General features: G+C 50.4%; 5 protein-coding genes across 5 annotated transcripts; 2 read left to right on the top strand and 3 right to left on the bottom strand.

Annotated features, from left to right (window-relative positions):
* Positions 1-285: 285 nt before the first annotated feature.
* Positions 286-1,762, bottom strand: M438DRAFT_204221 (uncharacterized protein). The gene is made up of 2 exons (XM_029899359.1): positions 756-1,762; positions 286-701 (listed from the first exon to the last, which is right to left on the bottom strand). Exons 1-2 carry the CDS (start codon positions 1,657-1,659, stop codon positions 484-486), a joined length of 1,122 nt encoding a protein of 373 aa, XP_029761137.1. The 5' UTR covers positions 1,660-1,762; the 3' UTR covers positions 286-483.
* A 1,680-nt stretch (positions 1,763-3,442) lies between these two features.
* Positions 3,443-5,927, top strand: M438DRAFT_272192 (UDP-Glycosyltransferase/glycogen phosphorylase; the record flags this gene model as incomplete). Its single annotated transcript, XM_029900545.1, has 3 exons — positions 3,443-4,385; positions 4,437-4,618; positions 4,671-5,927. The coding sequence occupies 3 exons, from the start codon at positions 3,443-3,445 to the stop codon at positions 5,925-5,927; spliced, it is 2,382 nt and encodes a 793-aa protein (XP_029761136.1).
* A 750-nt stretch (positions 5,928-6,677) lies between these two features.
* On the bottom strand, positions 6,678-13,276 carry M438DRAFT_317953 (nonribosomal peptide synthase SidD). Its single transcript, XM_029902769.1, has 2 exons — positions 12,592-13,276; positions 6,678-12,542 (listed from the first exon to the last, which is right to left on the bottom strand). Exons 1-2 carry the CDS (start codon positions 12,991-12,993, stop codon positions 6,744-6,746), a joined length of 6,201 nt encoding a protein of 2,066 aa, XP_029761135.1. The 5' UTR covers positions 12,994-13,276; the 3' UTR covers positions 6,678-6,743.
* A 720-nt stretch (positions 13,277-13,996) lies between these two features.
* Positions 13,997-15,334, top strand: M438DRAFT_374199 (acetyltransferase SidF; the record flags this gene model as incomplete). Its single annotated transcript, XM_029908487.1, has 1 exon — positions 13,997-15,334. The coding sequence occupies one exon, from the start codon at positions 13,997-13,999 to the stop codon at positions 15,332-15,334; it is 1,338 nt and encodes a 445-aa protein (XP_029761134.1).
* Positions 15,335-15,400: 66 nt separating this feature from the next.
* M438DRAFT_334794 (acetyl-CoA synthetase-like protein) lies at positions 15,401-17,488 on the bottom strand (the record flags this gene model as incomplete). The annotated part of the gene is made up of 2 exons (XM_029903754.1): positions 15,401-17,041; positions 17,099-17,488. The coding sequence occupies 2 exons, from the start codon at positions 17,486-17,488 to the stop codon at positions 15,401-15,403; spliced, it is 2,031 nt and encodes a 676-aa protein (XP_029761133.1).
* Between the last annotated feature and the right edge of the window lie 142 nt (positions 17,489-17,630).

Below are 17,630 nucleotides of genomic sequence, written 5' to 3'. Positions count from 1 at the left end.
TCCTTCGGCCATCACCACCGAGGACGGCTTCTCTATCCGCTGCCACTCACCACTGCCTTGGGTCTCTCTCCGCTTTGCTCCCCACATGCATCTCTGTTCTTTTGTATCCCTCGGGTCATCGTTGTGACTTTCCTATTGATCCCCACCGAGCTCCTCGAAGATACAAACTCTAGCCTTGAAGCCAACTCACTCGGGTTGTTTGACCGGCTACTGTGATGGCTCAAATATCTTACATGATCGATTTGAAGCACCGTTCAAGATTACGACTCAGCATTGCTGGAACTGCATCCACAATTCTTCCGACGAAATTATCCTTCGTCTCTCTCTTTAAACAGTCCTAGCCTCGGTCGACAATAGACGTCCTCGGTCGTAGGGAGGTACTTTGAAAAAGGTCCCTCACTTTGTTTCGATTACCAAATTAGCGCGAGAGCGATGGAACAGATGCCTGACAGTGTGTACGCAATACTGTGACTGACTAGTCGCTCATATCTCGTCCTCCTGAGATTTCGCGAGCACTTTCGGACCTTCGATGATCTTGATCTTTCTTCCTTCCCACCACGACATGACACCCGCGATCATACTAACACCACAACCTAATCCGATGAAAAGGCCAGCTCCCCATGTCGGACGGTCGATTCGATTGTAGTGCCACATCATGAACGCCATACCGACCTGAAACAAGGTATTGAACACTATTAGCCCTGTCGAGTACGATCAGCATCTGTTTGGCGACCAGCGACTTTCGTTAAACTTACAAACAACAAAGTCAAGCTTCCAAGGACTCGTCGGGGGCGCATGCTTGCCGGTAAAGGTGAGTCGCTCGTCTTCAAGATGTTCTTCACCATGCCGAGCTCCCATGCGGAACCAGTCGTCGTTTCGTTTTGCCAATTTCTTGAGAGCAGCATGACCGTTCTCAGGCCCCCATCCAGCTCGCCAGCACGCACACCACCACAGGTCTCTGAATCGCCATGGAGCCAGACCAAATGCCGTCAAGCAGAAGAGAGCATTGAGAATTTGCGAGTCGATCTCGAGCCAGATTTTGCGAGGGGAGGAGTCCGCATCTCCATTATCCGGATGGTTCATAGCAGGTGCTGCTTTGAGGATCAAGAAGAACAACATGGCACCCCAAGCCACGACATTGAGACCGTAGACCGTGATCAGGAAGCCAGTGGGCGTGAGAATGAATTTTCGAGCTGCAGTCAGACCATGCTTCGCAGCCGTGGTCCAGGGCACTTTGACATGCTCTACTTCTTGAACAGGCGGCTGATATGTAGAGCTTTGTGTTTTGACCACCTCAGGCAGTGCATTCTTCTCATTCGACTGGCTAGATTCCGAGGGCGATATAGATGACTTGGTGTCCTTTCGTTCCTGCTGAGTCTTGGTCCTGACAAGGAAGCCTTGCTTCAGATCATCGGCGTGGGCTACCCGAGCACTGTGACCATTCTCGTCGAACACAATGTTTTCTCCACCAACGACCGGAGACCTCAAGTCCTTGAGGTTTGGCGCATGGGCAATTGCTGTGCCTGTTGCTTTCCACATGCCCAGCTGGGGATTCAGATTGATGACCTTGGAAGCAGCGCTGACGGACATGTTGCGCAGACGACCTACGGTACCCTGACTGGGCCCATCGTCCGAAGGAGGGTCGACGTTATCTGCCATCGCAGTAAAGTGCGATGTTACTAGTTCAGAAAACTGATTGTGTGATGTTCAAGAAGATGGGAGTAGGGTTCTCTAAACATCTTGACATTCATCTGTTACTTCCCGTTATGTTTTCTTGTTCTTTTGACAGCTGGAACGCCGTTCGCCTGCTTATAGACGTTTTGGCTTTCGATAGCAGAACGAAAGTATCCTTCTGATAGGTCAAGTTAGAGCGTTTTGTTGATCGTCTCGTTCGCGATGGCAAGTCGAACCTGTCTGTCGGGACTGCGGTCTCTTGGAGGTCCGGTGGTCGGTGACAGACTGATACCGAGGTCGAGCTGAGGGAACAGAAGGTTCCTGCGCTCGAAACGGCGTCTCAAACCACTTGGCATCTGGCGATGAATCAAGACTACTACAATAGAAACATCGCAGTGAGGGATGCAACAGAACATCAGCCGCATAATCAAGGTATTGGCCTCATGGACAGCTCGAGGCTGTATGGACGCCATCAAGGGTCTTCCCAAGCTCTTCAAAGATGCCTCGGTACCGATTGCAGACCGAGGAAATTGATAAGTCATCAAGCACATGAAGCTTGCTCGTTCATCGCCAGCAAAGTCTTTTCGGGCTGCAGCAGCAATTCTCTTACTCGCGTTCTAGATCAACCAGCTTGGCCAGACAAATCATCTGCTTCTGTTAAGTTCTTCGCTCATGTGACGGCCGAGGTTGGGGTTTTACCGTGAAGCGTTTAGATGAACCGGCTATACACATAAGATCAACGGTGCTAAGAGGTACCTCTATCTATTTCTCGTTGATACGAACGTTGATTGGCTGGTCTTTCGCAAATGTTTCTGCATCTGACACCTGCAGTATTCCAAGTCCATTTGAGCTTGGGACGTCCCGCCTGAACGACTCAGATCCTCATGCGCATACAGCTGGCATTGAGTGTCGCCGAGGGACAAGGTAAAGGTTGTCTGGTGTGGCAGTCTTCTGCTCGCCAGACTTGAATAACATCGTCATTGTTACGGATTGCAGCGGATATAAAGACCATTCAATTCTAGAAACGCCGGGTATTGATGCTAAAATTTAAGGTTTGCCTGACCGTTGCGCATCAGGGCCGCCGCCTTCCGAAGTCGACATCACACCCAAGACGCCCATCAAGATTCCTCGTTCAATGGCGGCGCCTTCTCGTTCAGGTGCGGTTGGAATAGCTACCGGTAAGCGTGACAGATAAGCAACATGTTGTTCGCAGCTGGCCAGTTCGAAGCGTTGCAGCGCTTATGTGCATTCGTCTAAACTAGACAAGAACTACAAAATCGTTGCCGATGACTACAAGGCTACCAGCCATAAAAGGTCCGCGATGAACCCTGTTCTAGCTCTATTTGCTTTACGATGTCATAGTGTACCTCATGGTCAATTTTTCGCGCCAGCGGCGTATGACCTTCATCATCCTTGGCCATCTTGTAACTTCGCATCACAACTCTTACCACTTCTAACATACACATACTAGAACGCGTTCGATACGCAAACATACTCGCAGGCATTAGCCATGTCGTCCTGCTTCTCTGGATCAGATTACAAGCTCCAAAGGAACAACTCAAAGGTCGCGGAGGATGGCAGAGCTGATGTCTCCATTGACAAGAGGCTGCAGGCCAAGCTTCTTCGCCAATTCCACCGCGACGACAAGAAAGCAAAGAAGAGTCCCGATGAAGCTGAGAGCCGAGAGCCGAAGAAGGCAACATTACACTGGCGCACTCGCAAGGACGACTTCCAGCCAGATCTCCATGGATTCGAAGGCGTACCACGAATGAACATTGCGATTCTTATTACCGGCAGCAGAGGAGATGTCCAGCCATTTATCGCTTTGGGAAACGTTCTACAAAAATCTCCATACAATCACCGCGTCAGGATCTGTACACACCCAAATTTCAAGGACTTCGTTACAGACAATGGACTCGAGTTCTACTCAATTGGTGGTGATCCTGAGAAGCTCATGTCTTACATGGTTCGCAATCCTGGTGTGATACCCAGTTTCGAGTCTATGAAGGCTGGTGACGTTGGCGATCGCCGCGAAGAAATTGCAGAGATGCTGGAAGGCTGCTGGCGAGCATGTACACAGGCTGGCAATGGCATGGATCCAATCAAGTTGCCAGAAACGAGCAAGATTAGCTCGGAAACAATCATGAAATTACCGGATCCTTTCGTCGCGGATGCTATCATAAGCAACCCCCCTGCCTATGCCAATATTCATATCGCAGAGAAGCTCGCCGTGCCCCTCCATATGGTTTTTACGATGCCGTGGAGTCCTACTACTGCCTTCGCTCATCCTCTGGCAAATTTGGACACTAATAAAGGAGACCGAAAACTCGCAAATTACCTTTCGTACTACAGTATGGAACTACTCACATCCGAGGGCTTAATCGACCTGATTAACGACTTCCGAGAGAACACACTGGCACTGGATCCTCTGCATGCTGCGTGGGCGCATCAATTGCTGCCTCAACTCAAGGTGCCATTCACATACTGCTGGTCACCCGCACTTATTCCTAAACCAGAAGACTGGGGTTCACACATCACCATTAGCGGCTTCTTATTTATGGATCCCAAGAAGGACTTTGAGTTCGACGCTGATTTGAAGGAGTTCTTGGATGCTGGCGAACCACCGGTTTACATCGGTTTCGGCTCAATTGTCGTTGATGATCCAGAGGCTATGACAAAGATGATTCTAGACGCTGTTAAGCAGCTTGGAAGTAAGTCTTCATAGTGTTTTTTTGCATGTGCTAGTCTGACACACATTTTAGTAAGAGCGTTAGTCTCCAAAGGCTGGGGTGGCATCGGAGGTGAAGATGTACCGGATAACGTGTTCCTCCTCGGCAATGTACCACACGACCAACTCTTCCCGCACTGTTCTGCAGTAGTACATCATGGAGGTGCCGGAACAAACGCCATTGGTATATCGCTAGGATGCCCGACTGTCGTAGTGGTGAGTAAAACATGAAAACTCCATAAGAAAAGAATGCTAACAACTGATGCAGCCTTTCTTCGGCGACCAACCATGGTGGGGAGAGATGATCCACAGAGCCGGCGCGGGCCCTTCACCCATACCTTACAAGGATCTGGATGCCGACAAATTGGCGAATCAAATCAGAGAAGCACTCAAACCTGAGACAAAGGAGCGTGCCAAAGAGCTCGCCGCTCGGATCAAGGAGGAAACTGGTGCGAAGACCGCCGCCAAATTCTTCCATGAGACGCAACAGATGCAAGATACCGGATGTTTCTTGTGTCCAGACCAAGTAGCGGTATACCGTGTCAGAAGGACCAACATCAGACTCAGCGCTCTGGCAACTGGAATCTTGGTCGACCATGGTATCCTTCACCCTCAGCATCTTAAGCTCATAAGGAAGAAGCGTTGGTATGTCGAAAAGGGTGCTCAAGAGCCTGTAATCGGTATCCTTGGTGCTATTGGTACAACCGGAGTCGGCTACAAGAACTGTTTCAGCCGTCTGGGCAAAGACCTACACGCCAACAAAGCAGAAAAATCACCATCTCACGTCATGGTCGGCGATGCAGAAGCCGCTGGCGAGGTTCCAGGTGCTCTGAAGGCTGTTGCAAAGTTCACTGGATCTATGGGCTTGAATACTCTCAGATTTCCCGTGGATTTGCTCTACAATGTCGCGAACGGATGTCATAACCTTCCGTGGCACTTTTTCAACGACGACACCGTCCGCGTTCGTGGTGAGATCAGTGGTGTGATGTCGGGAACAAAGGTTGGATTCCAAGAGCTGGTCTTTGGCTTCTACGACGCCTTCACTGGCGTAGTAACCCAACCCGTCCGTGGTTACAAGAAGCACAGCAGCGAAGGAGTCGGAGCAGGAGCATGGGGAGCCACAAAGGGAGTCGGCAAAGGCCTAGTCGGCCTGGTCAGCAAAAGCTCAGCCGCCGCTCTAGGCGTCCCCGGCTACGGCTTCAAAGGACTCGAGCGCTCCGTACGCAACGGCTGGAAAACAAACGACACACCCAACGAGAACAGTTTGGCTTTACTCAACGCACTCAGAGGACAAGGCCAACGCTCAGGAGACGAACAACTCGGCAACGCAGCATTATCCATGGTCAGCCAAGCCCAAGGCAACAGTATCAGAAAACAACTCAGAGGCAGAAGAGGATGGCAATGCTTCATGGATCTACAACATCTTCGTCAGAACCCCGACAAAGCTGCCGCTCAGGAGGAAGAAGTGCTGCGTCGCTGGGACGAACTCAAAGTCCCGAAAGAATTTACTCGACTTGAGGAGTAAGACTTCATAGACGGATGAGTGTATGAGTATAGTAGTAATTTGTAATTATAGTGACGCTCTAATGGATAACGTATTTTCACACGCATGCATGCCGATTTGTTCAGTTGTACTTTGTCTTTGTGAAGGCATATTGATGCAATTCATTAAATTGTACAGGATCTGGGTTGGTCACGACTTGTGGCCATCTCTCAGTACGTTGATCTTTGAAAGCATAGCTGTCAAGATTGCAAACAACCACAACTCGAATGTCATTGATCTACTAAACATGAAGGCATTGTATGGTATGTGTATTACAACCTCATCGATGCATACATGTCGAGGGATAATGTTCGTCGCCTGAATCATAAGCACTTTCATCTCATGTTCTTAAAAACGCTTTGTGAGCTCTTTCTGTATTGCTCACAGTGAATACAGCGTGCGCCTGAGATGATGTCTGCCGACTTCTTTGAGGCCTCTGTAGGTTGTTTTCGAGGAACTCATCAAGTGCCTAGATGCTGTGGTATAGACTTGGGATAGAACTCTATCACGAGTCAGGGTCACCCCAACGGCTATTTTCGCTGGTACTAACGGAAGTCGCGATGGATATTGACCAACGAAGAGAGAAGATGTGCGATTGGATGCAAGTACGCGTACGGGAAGGGAAGATGGTGATGAAGATGTCGTATCTGCCACAGATAGACAAAGCAGGCACGTTTCGTTTCATAACCAATCAGATTTATGAACAATCAATCGCGACTTGTGATGATTTTTACCCACATACCTCTTTCCCTTCTCCATCAATCACTAAATTACAATATCAAATCCTACCATGACAATCTAAATCTTCAGACTTCCACCACCTAACACCTCCCCAACAGCACCGATCAACTCACCCAACACCTCCTCCACAAACCCGCCCTCTCTCTCAGCACCAACAACACCAACATGTGTCTCCCCACCTTTGACAAAACTAACAACCTTGAACGGAGCAGGACTATCTCCATGCGGCTTGATCAAATCAACATTACACACTCCACCAGCGAAAGGCATGGTATCCACATCATCTTCGTCATCCTGATGATGCACCAGACTTTGGAAACCGGTGGTGTTTTCCCAACCCACGGCTGCGGCGATGCGGGAGAAGCCGAGGAAGTCGTGGGAGCTGGATTCGGCGACTTGGGTGGCGATGTTGCGAAGGAGGCTCGGGATGTCTGGGGATTTGTCGAGGGACACGCGGACGGATGTGAATTGGTAGCAGGGGCCCATTATGTTGTCGACATTGGCGAGTGAGGGGACGTTGCGGCCAGATGTCACTGCGCCGAAGACAACATCGGAGGTGTGTAGGCGACGAGCCAATACCAGAGACCATGCTGCTGTGAGGATGTTTGCTGTTGTCACATCGGAAGGCTTGTTTGCAATGTCGACGGCTGCAGACTTGAAAAGGCCCTTTTCACTTTCTTGAACAGTGGTTCCCAGAGAAGACAGCGAAGAGCCGGAAAGGAGGTCTCTCCAGTAGGCCGTTGACTTTTGTTGAATAGATGGCTCCAATGTGGCAGCGATGTAGCTAGTAAAGGGCTCGCTGGTAATCTTGCCACCAGTGTAGAGGGTCTCAAGATCGGTGAGCAGAGCAGGCAGAGACATACCGTCATACTGAGCATGCGAGAGACGGAAAACGAGGCCTTCTTTTCCGTCATCACCTTGGACGTGGTAGATTTTGGTGAAAGAATCACCCAGAGCGAACTCTTGCTCAACATCGGCCGCGCAGAGCTCAGCGACCTGCTGCTTGATATCACCTTCGACTCGTTTGCTGACAACCGCGTTGTCTAAGCTTTGCAGCACGACCTGGTAGAAGGTCGAACCATGCTCGATAAAGACAGTACGAAGGATATCGTGAGTCTGAACGAGCTGCTTGCAAGCATCAATCAACTTCTCGCTGTTGACGCCATGTTCGAAAATCAGCGTGGTGTATTGCAGCGATGTTCGTGGTGCTGAAACGGTCTGTGCGATATCAAGTGCCTGTGTATCAGTCACTGGAAGGACGTCGCGGACAGGCCAGCTCGACTCAGCAAGTTTGGGTCTGACTGTTTCGGATAAGAAAGCCTCGATATTTGCATGACCCAACGTTGAGAATGGCTTGTAAGCTTGTGTCTGTTTTTTGGCTTTCGTTACAGCATCCAATTTCATGACCTTGGCCGCGTCACCCAAGCGCATGTGCTGGAATATGTCGGCCACTGACAAAGCATGACCTTGAGAACGGAGGCTTGAGACCAGCTTCATTGCGAGTACAGAATCACCACCGAGACGGAAGAAGTTGTCATCCACGTCAATCTTGTCTGTGCCAATGCGAAGAATGCTGGCCCAAGCTGTTCTGAGAATCTCTTCTGGAACTGTCAATTGAGTCTGAGCAGCGCCGGTCGACCATGCTTGCTCAAGCCCTTGGCGAAGCTGAATGAGTACCTCAGAGGAGATATTCGAAGCCAGCTGGTTGAGTCTATCATGATCAATCTGTCCTGCTTTGTTGGTAGGCAAAATGTCAATCACAATGTATGCGGAGGGTGCGACATAAGAAGGCAGTGAGTCGTGGATGTACTTGTCAAGCTTCTTCAGCGCGACAGCAAGTTCGACTGGTATGCTGGCACAAATTGTGGTCTCGCTTCCTTGCACCCGATGGTCCTCAGTCAAGACATTGACACTGTCCTCAAGAGAGGGTCGCTGATCAATGAAGACAACAATCTCTTGATTGCTCTCTGGTGACGACTGCATCACTGCAGTAGCACCACGAGTGGCAGGTGGCAGATATCTCGCCACGTGTGCCTCGAGATCAGCGAAGTCTACAGCATGGCCTTGGATGGGCAAAAAGTTGTCCTTACGAGCGATGAAGGCTAAGCTTCCATCAGCACGCAACTCGACCAAGTCCCCTGTGGCTTGAGCCTTTCCAACACGGCCAGGATAGGATGAGCTTCCAGCAAGAAGCCAAGCCGGTGACTCGACAACATCGCCCGGAAGGAAGTTGCTCTCGAGCCAAAGCTCACCTACGGAGCCGATGGGCGTCAGGTAAGATGAGTTACGGGAATCGCACACCCACGACACGGCCGCACTAGGATAGACAGAACCTTGCTTCGTGTTGGCGGTTGCTCCCAATCGCTTGGTAGACTCATCAAATGCCAACGGCGGAGTCTGGTTCCATTTCCAGATCTGGTTCAGCTCTGACTCAGGCAGACAGCTCACCTCACCGACTGTTCTTGAGAGATCTTTGGTCAATTGTGAGCAAGCCACTTCAAGCTGTGCAAGGATACGCTCCATTTGAGGAATCTCAATCAGACTGCTGTCAAAGTTGGCACAAACTCTGAAGCCATCCCTTCGAATACCACAACCCACCATGAGTGGGTAAGGATTGAAGTGGAGCGCTTCACGAACGACATCGCCTAGCTCAAAACCGAGGTCGTTGCCTACATATTCAGGTTCAGGTTGAATGACGAGGCCGGTCGGAGCCTCAGAAGCATGTTGAGCATCCTGGCTGACCTTTCTGATATTCTGCCATCCCATATGCTGATACGGGGTGCGTGCTAGGATACTCTGTTGGATAGACTGCAAGAATGACTCGAGCGTGCTTGTGCGGTTGATGCGAATGCGGATAGGCACCGTAGCGATCAGTGGACCAACGATACCCTCGACTCCAGCGAGGGAGATGTCACGTCCGGTGAGTGTTTCACCAAACAGTACATCATCGCTTCCGGAGTACTGCGAAGCAACAAGCGCCCAAGCACCGCGAATCAACGTCGCCAGCGTGAATGGTGAGCCAGAACCAGTCTCAATAGGAATTATACGCTCGACCATTGCATCAGGAGTCGGGACAAAGTCTCGGGATGGCATGCGTGGGAACTGAGGCCCGACTGCTCCCTTCAGCTCCTGACGCCAGAATTCTTGCATGGCCGTCTCGTCTGTCTCGCGAACATATTCGACAAAATCTCTCATACGTGCTGGAATCTCAAGAGGTTGATCAAACAAGACATCGCTGACTTGCTTGAGGATCAGAGGCTCCGACCATCCATCGTAGAGTAAATGATGAACGCTCCACACCATGTATCGCTTGCCAGACTCTGCAGAGTCAACAATAGCGTAGCGAGCCAAGTTTTCACCAAGGTCCATTCTCTCGCTCTTGTCATTCTCAAGGTACTGTTTCAAGTCGGTTGCATATCTCCAAGAGATGCCTTCCTTCAACACAACCTGCTGAAGTCCAGGCTCTTGGAGTTGTGCAGCACGAGTGCGAAGGATGGGGTTTGCGGCGACGACCTTCTCCCAGGCCTTCTTTAGTGCTTCGACATCCATGTCTTGTGGTATTGCTGCCACTCTTTGTGCAAGATACAGCTCGACCGATTTGAGCGAGAAAGTGAAGAGTGACTCTTGTGTGGGGGTGCAAGGATAGATATCCTCGATGTCAGCAGCGTTGGTCTTGCAAGCTTGTGAAGCTTCAAGACGAGCGTCTTCCACAGGACGTGTGATAGTTGAGAATGCTTGTATCTCCTTTTGTGCTTGAGCATCGCCAACCTTAACAACGCTGGCCATCGCCGAGAGGTTTGGATTGCCAAATGTGTCAATAACGGACAAAACCAGACCTTGCGCTCTGCAAGTTGACACAAGTCTCATCGCTGCTAAGGAGTCACCACCGAGAGCGAAGAAGTTATCTTCAAGACGAATGCCTGCAGCGTCCAAATTCAATACCTGACTCCAGGCCTGCTGAAGTCGTTTCTCCAAATCGTTCAGTTCACGACCTGCATCGGCAGAGCCTTGATCTAGGTCTCTCAAATCGACCGTTGTACCAAAAGCTTTGAGTTGCTTGCGGTCAGTCTTACCTGAGATCAAGACTGGAATGTGGTTGACCGGAATATAGGAAGTGGGCACCATGTAGCGGGGTAGTGTCTTCTTGACCTCCTTATCAGCTTTCGAAAGAGCTTCGCGCAGGTCATCTGGGAGTTGGATCGAGCTGATTTCTGTTTGACCATGTCCCTTTGTGGATCCAGGCGCAACAAAAGCTACAAGAGTAGCTTGACCTCCCGATCCCTGAGGGACGATCACCTCGGCGATTACGGTGGTGCCAGAAGGTAATTGTGCTCCAAGCTGACTCTCAATCTCGCCTAGCTCAACGCGTTGACCACGAAGCTTGACTTGAGTATCCTTTCGTCCAGCGAAGATGATACCACCAGAACCGTCTGGGTCATACTTTCCAAGGTCTCCAGTCTTGTATAGTCGACCACGGCGTCCAGCATACTTCTCGTGACCTTCGACGAGCCAAGAGGGATCGTTGATGAAAACCGTCGCAGTCTTCTCAGGATCATTGAGATAACCTTGTCCGACAATTGGTCCTTCAACAAGCAATTCACCAACAGCCCCAGCTGGCATCAATTGTTCGTGATCATCGGGGTTGACGATCCACATACAAGCTCCGTTGCCGGTACCGATTGAGATGTAGTCTCTGCCTGTAGCGGTGTCGCTGTTGATGGTGCATCCAATCGTGCACTCACAAGGACCGTAGCCAATGACAATCCTCGTGTCTTGACCCCAGAAGTTGACGTCTCTGGCGGACGCCGCTTCTCCGCCAAGGCCCAAGACGTCAAGTGACTTGATGACATCGGGGTCCAGGATTCGGGCCATAGAAGGTGTGATTCCTGCATAGTTGATCTTCATATCTCTGATCACCCCATTAATGTCGTTGAGACGATCTGCGTCGGAAGGAATGCAAAGACAGCCGCCATTGCCAACAGTCAAAAACATGCTATCGATACTGACATCGAATGCGTAAGAAGCGAAGTCAAGGACTCTGGACTTCTCAGTATAGCCAACTGCTTTCGCTCGAGGGATAGCACTGCTGGTATATGTCTTGTGTGAGATTGTAACACCTTTCGGGGTACCAGTGCTTCCGGACGTGAAGATAATATACATTAGAGTGTCGGTATCGACGGACGGTAGGGTTTTGGTTGAGGATTTCGAAGATGTGCTTGCAAATGCTTCTTCTTCGACAACAAAATGCTTTCCATCAGGCAAGACCGATGTCGCAAAATCGTTCTGGATGCGGGAGGAAACAATGACCTTAGCGCCAATCTGTACTGCCATGTTTTGAAGACGAGCAAGCGGAAGCGATGGGTCCATCATTGCAAAAGTTGCTCCTGCCTTCATAGCTGCCAAAACGGCAACAATTGCCCATCGTGACTTCTCGAAGCACAAAGGTACAATGTCATGTGGTTGAACGCCCTCTTCCACCAGAGTTTGAGCCATGCGTGTCGAATATTGCTCAATCTGACCAAAAGACAAAGTTCCGTCCCAGGAATCAATTGCAATCTTGTCCGGGAATTGTTGTGCTCGCTCGGAAACCATGTCTTGCATACAGAAGTTGTAAGTTGGTGGTAATTCATGGTTGTATCTCCAGATTTCGTCCAGATCACTCCGTGTTGGTCCCAAACATTCTTGAATGGTGGCTTGATCGTTCATGAGGCAGAGCTCTACTGTGTCCGCTAGGGATGTGACATATCGCATCACTTCATTATCTAGCATTTCCCTGCTGCGCAATACGGGTTTGATCTCGAGGTGGCCCCTCTCAGAGGATAAGCTATCGAACGAGACTTCCACCTGAAGCACACCCTGCAATCATTGTCAGCGGTGTCAATACAATAACGAGCTATGTACGTACTTCTGGTTCTTCCTCCTTTTGAAACATTGTACCGGTACTAAGTATCATGGGATCCTGCTTGGGAGGAACTTTGCTCGGTATTAATGGCGTAGAACATTGCCAAATCCTGTTCGAAACCGTCTCGACATTTTCATCCAGTTCTTTGATAATGTGAGACCCGTCGACCTCACGCTCCGGCCATTGGGTATCCAGGAGGTCTCGGTGAGCCCACTCATACGAGACTTGGCTTCCCTCTCTGGTGCGCATGAGAACAATCAACCATGCCAGACGTATAATATCTTCTCTCATTCCCGTTCGTGTTTTGAATTCGTCGGCCTGTAGAAATCGGACCTCACGAGAGACACCGAAATCATTAGAGAAGCCATTGACAAGGCCAGCTGAAGGATGTTGCGAGTCACGCATGCCGTCGTCCAACTTGAAGCCCTTTCTTGTGATATGTTGGACTTGTAAAAATGGTATAGATAGTCGTCACCTCAAAGGAGTTTGGTCCCTGTCAAACACTCTAACGACCAACAAAGACATCACTCGGATCAGGCTTGCCCAGAACGACCATGGTGGAAGATGCCGAGCAGGAGCAATAGCATGGATGGCCTCAAGCGACATCGGGTCATAGATCCGCTACAATGGCACGACATCTGATAAGATGAAGAGTTTTCAAGGCGCACGGAGACATGCTCAACGCGAGCAAGAGCCGGGAGCTACTCGAGACGCTACACGAGGTGTGTGCATCTGATTAGATGATTCGCGCTCCATCGACGTCGTTGGTGTCCACTTGGTCGACGTAAACTTTCACGTTGGCGGGTTGGAAGTGGGGTTGCAGCAGTTTGAGCACAGACGTATACTTCATCTGATTAGATTTTAGACGAGGTCAATCAAAGCTCAGACTAAGCGACAGAATCGGTTTCTCAGCTCTGCAAAATCATGCCATCTCTCGGATCAGATTAGATTCTGTTTGTCAGACAAACTCTCGTGTCCGGCCATAGCACTGATTGCCTCTCCACACACACTTCCGTGCTCTTGATGGAGTTGGCATGTTGAAGCAGAGGTCTGATCGAAGGAGTCGATCGGCAGGGCGCGTGGACACAGGTCCGTTCGCACGAGCTAAGTGGCTTGGCTTGCAGCGTAACCTTTTCCCTTGGAGACGGCCAACGCATCGTCGTTGATGAGGCCACACCATGTTTCTTGTTGCGACGCTACGGCTTCGACGGCGCTACCGCTTCATGGCATTACGCAGATCATAGCAGGACTAAACGATGCTCTCCCTCGGGACTGACAACCGTGTTTCGGAACAGAGTGTTTGAGCCATGTGCCGAGGAAGTCCATCAGGGTGTCCGAAATATACTTGTTGCTCGTTGTAGGTCCTTGACTCTTTGTGATTGACAGATCAACATTGAACATGGTCACAATGGCCTCGATGACAGCACCCCCCCATCAGTACCCTCTGGTCAAGCTACCTCATCCTTTTTTGACTGCATACAAAGTCAACATTGTGTCTTCAAGCTTCCCAGCCAGACGAGTGTTGCATCTGGAAGAGCAGCCCTCCAATGGAAAGGCACCCACCGAGGCATTGCACTCAGACTCGCTGACATGGCTGGACCTGCACACCACACTCAAGGAGTCTCACCCTCCGCTCAATGATAACAGCGACTGGGCTCGCGCTGTTCGCGGCCCACAAACCACCTTCAAGTGGCCTGAGAGCACTGCACCAACCCTCGGTCAAGTGTGGAATGCCGTCCACGCCATCTACCTCGCATACCCCAACACCGAGCACTTCCGCCTGACGCTCCAAGGAGCTCAGAAACAATCTCTCCACGACGAGCTACTAGCCACCGGCCTCGCCATCGAACACCCCAAAGCCTGGCACCTCCCCAACGACTCCATCCCTCGCACCACCGAACTCCTCATCCTCCGCAGCGCCTTCTGGCAAGGCGCCGCATCCCCAACTGGTCCCCGCCCCATCTGGGTCCTCGGCGACGGTATCGACAAGCAAATGCGCACGCCTCTTTCCAACTATCCTGTCATGCCCGAGAACCACCACTTCACCATGAAGTTCCCGTCCGAACGCGTTTACGCCCGCCATCCCATCCGCCGCCCCAAGCCCGCTCCCCAAAGCATCTGCTACTCGCGCTACATCCCCGAAGTAAACCAACACTTCTCCCTCGAAGTCGTAGACTGGCAATCCCCCGAACACCTGCAACTCTTCCACGAATGGCAAAACTCCCCTCGTGTAGCCAAAGGCTGGAACGAAACCGGAGACTTGGAACACCATCGCAATTACCTCAGAAACTTGCACTATGATCCTCATGTGCTGTGTCTCTTTGGCCGCTTCGACGACACAAGATTCTCCTACTATGAGCTTTATTGGGCGAAAGAAGATCACTACGGCGCTCACTTTGACGCTGGCAACTACGATCGTGGCCGCCATTCTCTCGTCGGCGATGCATCGTTCCGCGGCGCCAAGAGGGTGAACGCGTGGTACTCCTCTTGCATTCATTATTGTTTCCTCGACGACCCTCGCACTGCAAATGTAGTTGGCGAGCCCAAAGCTTCTGGAAGTATCATCTTGAGCTATGAGCAGAGTCAAGGGTTGGCGATTGGAAAGTTTGTGGATCTGGGGCACAAGAGGAGTGTGCATAGTGTGGCTAGTAGGGAGAAATGGTTCCAGCTGTGTCCGGTGTTTTGGGATGGGAGAGAGAGGCCTTTGGAGAGTGCCGATAGAGCTGCTTGGGCTGCCAAGTTGTAGTTCTGTTTATGCGAAAAGCTGTGAATTTTGATGTATGGAATGAACTGTATCTTGTATTCATCTTTTCTATGTATGCACCTTGTTGATCAAACTCAACACATTCGCCTCGGTGACATCGATTTCCTTCTTTTCCTCCTTTGCCACGACAGTCTCTGTGAATGAATCAACCATACTGGTCACACTATTCCCATCCAAGCTGCTATCCTCACTTTCGACTACCTGCTGTTTAACACCCACACCCCTCAACACCTCCACCACGAATTCACCCTTTGTATCCTTGACAATCCTCGCACGATCGCCAGTCTTGCATAACCGTCCATACACACCACTGTGCAAGAAATACTCAGCGTCCAGATCAGGTCTATTCAAGAACCCGGAAGACAGTTGAGGGCCACCGATGTAGAGGTCACCTGCACAGCCTAGCGGTACTGGGGCTTTGGTACGTGGGTTCAGAAGTAGGATAGTGGTTGTTGGGAAGGGGTTGCCTATGATGGTATCTCTGGTTGTGGAGGAGAGGGCGGGGAGGATGGTAGAGGATATAGAGCAACCGGGGGTGCTGTAGGTGCGGAGGAGGGTGAGGGCTGTGTAGGGTGTGTATGATGTTTCTTGTTCTAGATGTTTGATGAGGGAAGGTGTGAAGCTGTTGCCTATGCACCATAGTCGTCGTAGAGAAGGTGTCTTTGTGGGTTGGAGCGTGGATACCATTTTTGCAGTTGCTGAGGTGATGGTTGCGGATACTTTGTTGATTGCGGTCGTCATATTGAGGAGATATGTTGATGGTACACTGCAGAGTGTTCCGCCTGTTGACCATGTGGTGAACATCTCCATAGTCGACGTGTCCGAGGTAGGAGGTGCAGATTGCAGCCATCGGAATCCTCGCTTGCTCATGTATGCAGGTATCTGCTTGCAGTGTGATGATATCGCATAGTTTGCCGCCAGATGTGTGATCTTGACACCTTTGGGCACGCCTGAGGAGCCACTGCTGTACATGACATATGCAAGATCTGTCTCTGCAATACCAGGTAGTGGTATATCATCTGCCACGTATGGTGTCCGCATCCAGTTGAGGATAAAGTCGTTGACGTCCAAGCAGGCGGATAACTCATCGTCGTCGCAATACCATGCATCCCAAGGACATCCACATACCATGGGTCCATCGGTCAAGACCAGCGCCGCACATACATCCTCGACTATGTTCTGTAGTTCGATGGCTGGTGCATTGACGGGCAATGGACAGAGCGCAAAGCCGGCTTTGAGGACTGCTAACCACGAGACGTAGAAGGCAGGGGAGGCAGTCATGTATACTGGCACGATTGTTTGAGTTTGGTGGGAGGCGTGAGGTATATTGCTTCGCAGCTTGTGAGCTAGCTTGGTTGTGAGGGCGTCTAGTTGCCCGTATGTCAATGTGAATTGTGTTGTTTCTGAGCGGTAGTCCAGAGCGTGCCGACCAGGATGTTTTTCGACTGTTTTTGAGAAACCGGAATGGAGCAATGATGGTAAGGCCTCATCTCCGAGTAGTGGTGATTTCATGAGCGGTGGATGACTGAGGACGGATGGCCGTGTTTCATGGTCGGCGTACACTTTTGTTCTTGATATGTGGTTCACGAGCATCTTGAAAGCTGCATCCGCGTAGTCATTGTCCATCAACTTTCTGTCGTATATCATGGTCAAAGTCATCTCCATGGCATGGTATTGGACCAGGAAAGGCTATTTCAATGCATCAGTAAGTTGATTGACAGTTTCAGTGAGACAGGGAGCACTCACACAATCAAGCAATGTTGGTGCCTTTGCCGAATCAAAATTGTCGACATCGGCGAGAATCTCAAGACCAAAGTCAAACGTCCCTGTACCATCTTCATGAGGTTGGACAACATCAAGGACACAATCATCCGTCTGCTCAATTTTTGATACAGTTTGTCCATTCAGTATCTTGGCTTGAATGATCTGCGATTCCAAAGGCTTGTCCAGTCTTGTCCGCAGAGCATATTGGAAGGTAACTTCAGACTCTCCAGTATAAGATGTGATGAACTGAGTATAGCTCTGTAGAAGAGCATCTCTGCTTTTTGGACGAGCTACAGGATTGGTCGCATAATAAAAAGCTCGTCTGCTGCATTGCCTTTTGTCGTTTCGTTCACGTCGTGCGAATGTAGCCATTGTATCAAATCTTGGAAACACAGTCGGCCGACTGTCCAACGATGAATCTGCCATTATTTCGAGCAGGTCGTGAAATCAGATGTGTGATGGATAAGATAAGAAAAAGTTCTGTGATTGCCATTCTTGCATCCTTTACTAGCTA

Source organism: Aureobasidium pullulans (assembly GCF_000721785.1).
Source record: "Aureobasidium pullulans EXF-150 unplaced genomic scaffold scaffold_8, whole genome shotgun sequence".
Lineage (NCBI taxonomy): Eukaryota > Fungi > Ascomycota > Dothideomycetes > Dothideales > Saccotheciaceae > Aureobasidium > Aureobasidium pullulans.
This window is presented reverse-complemented; position numbering and strand designations above follow the sequence as displayed.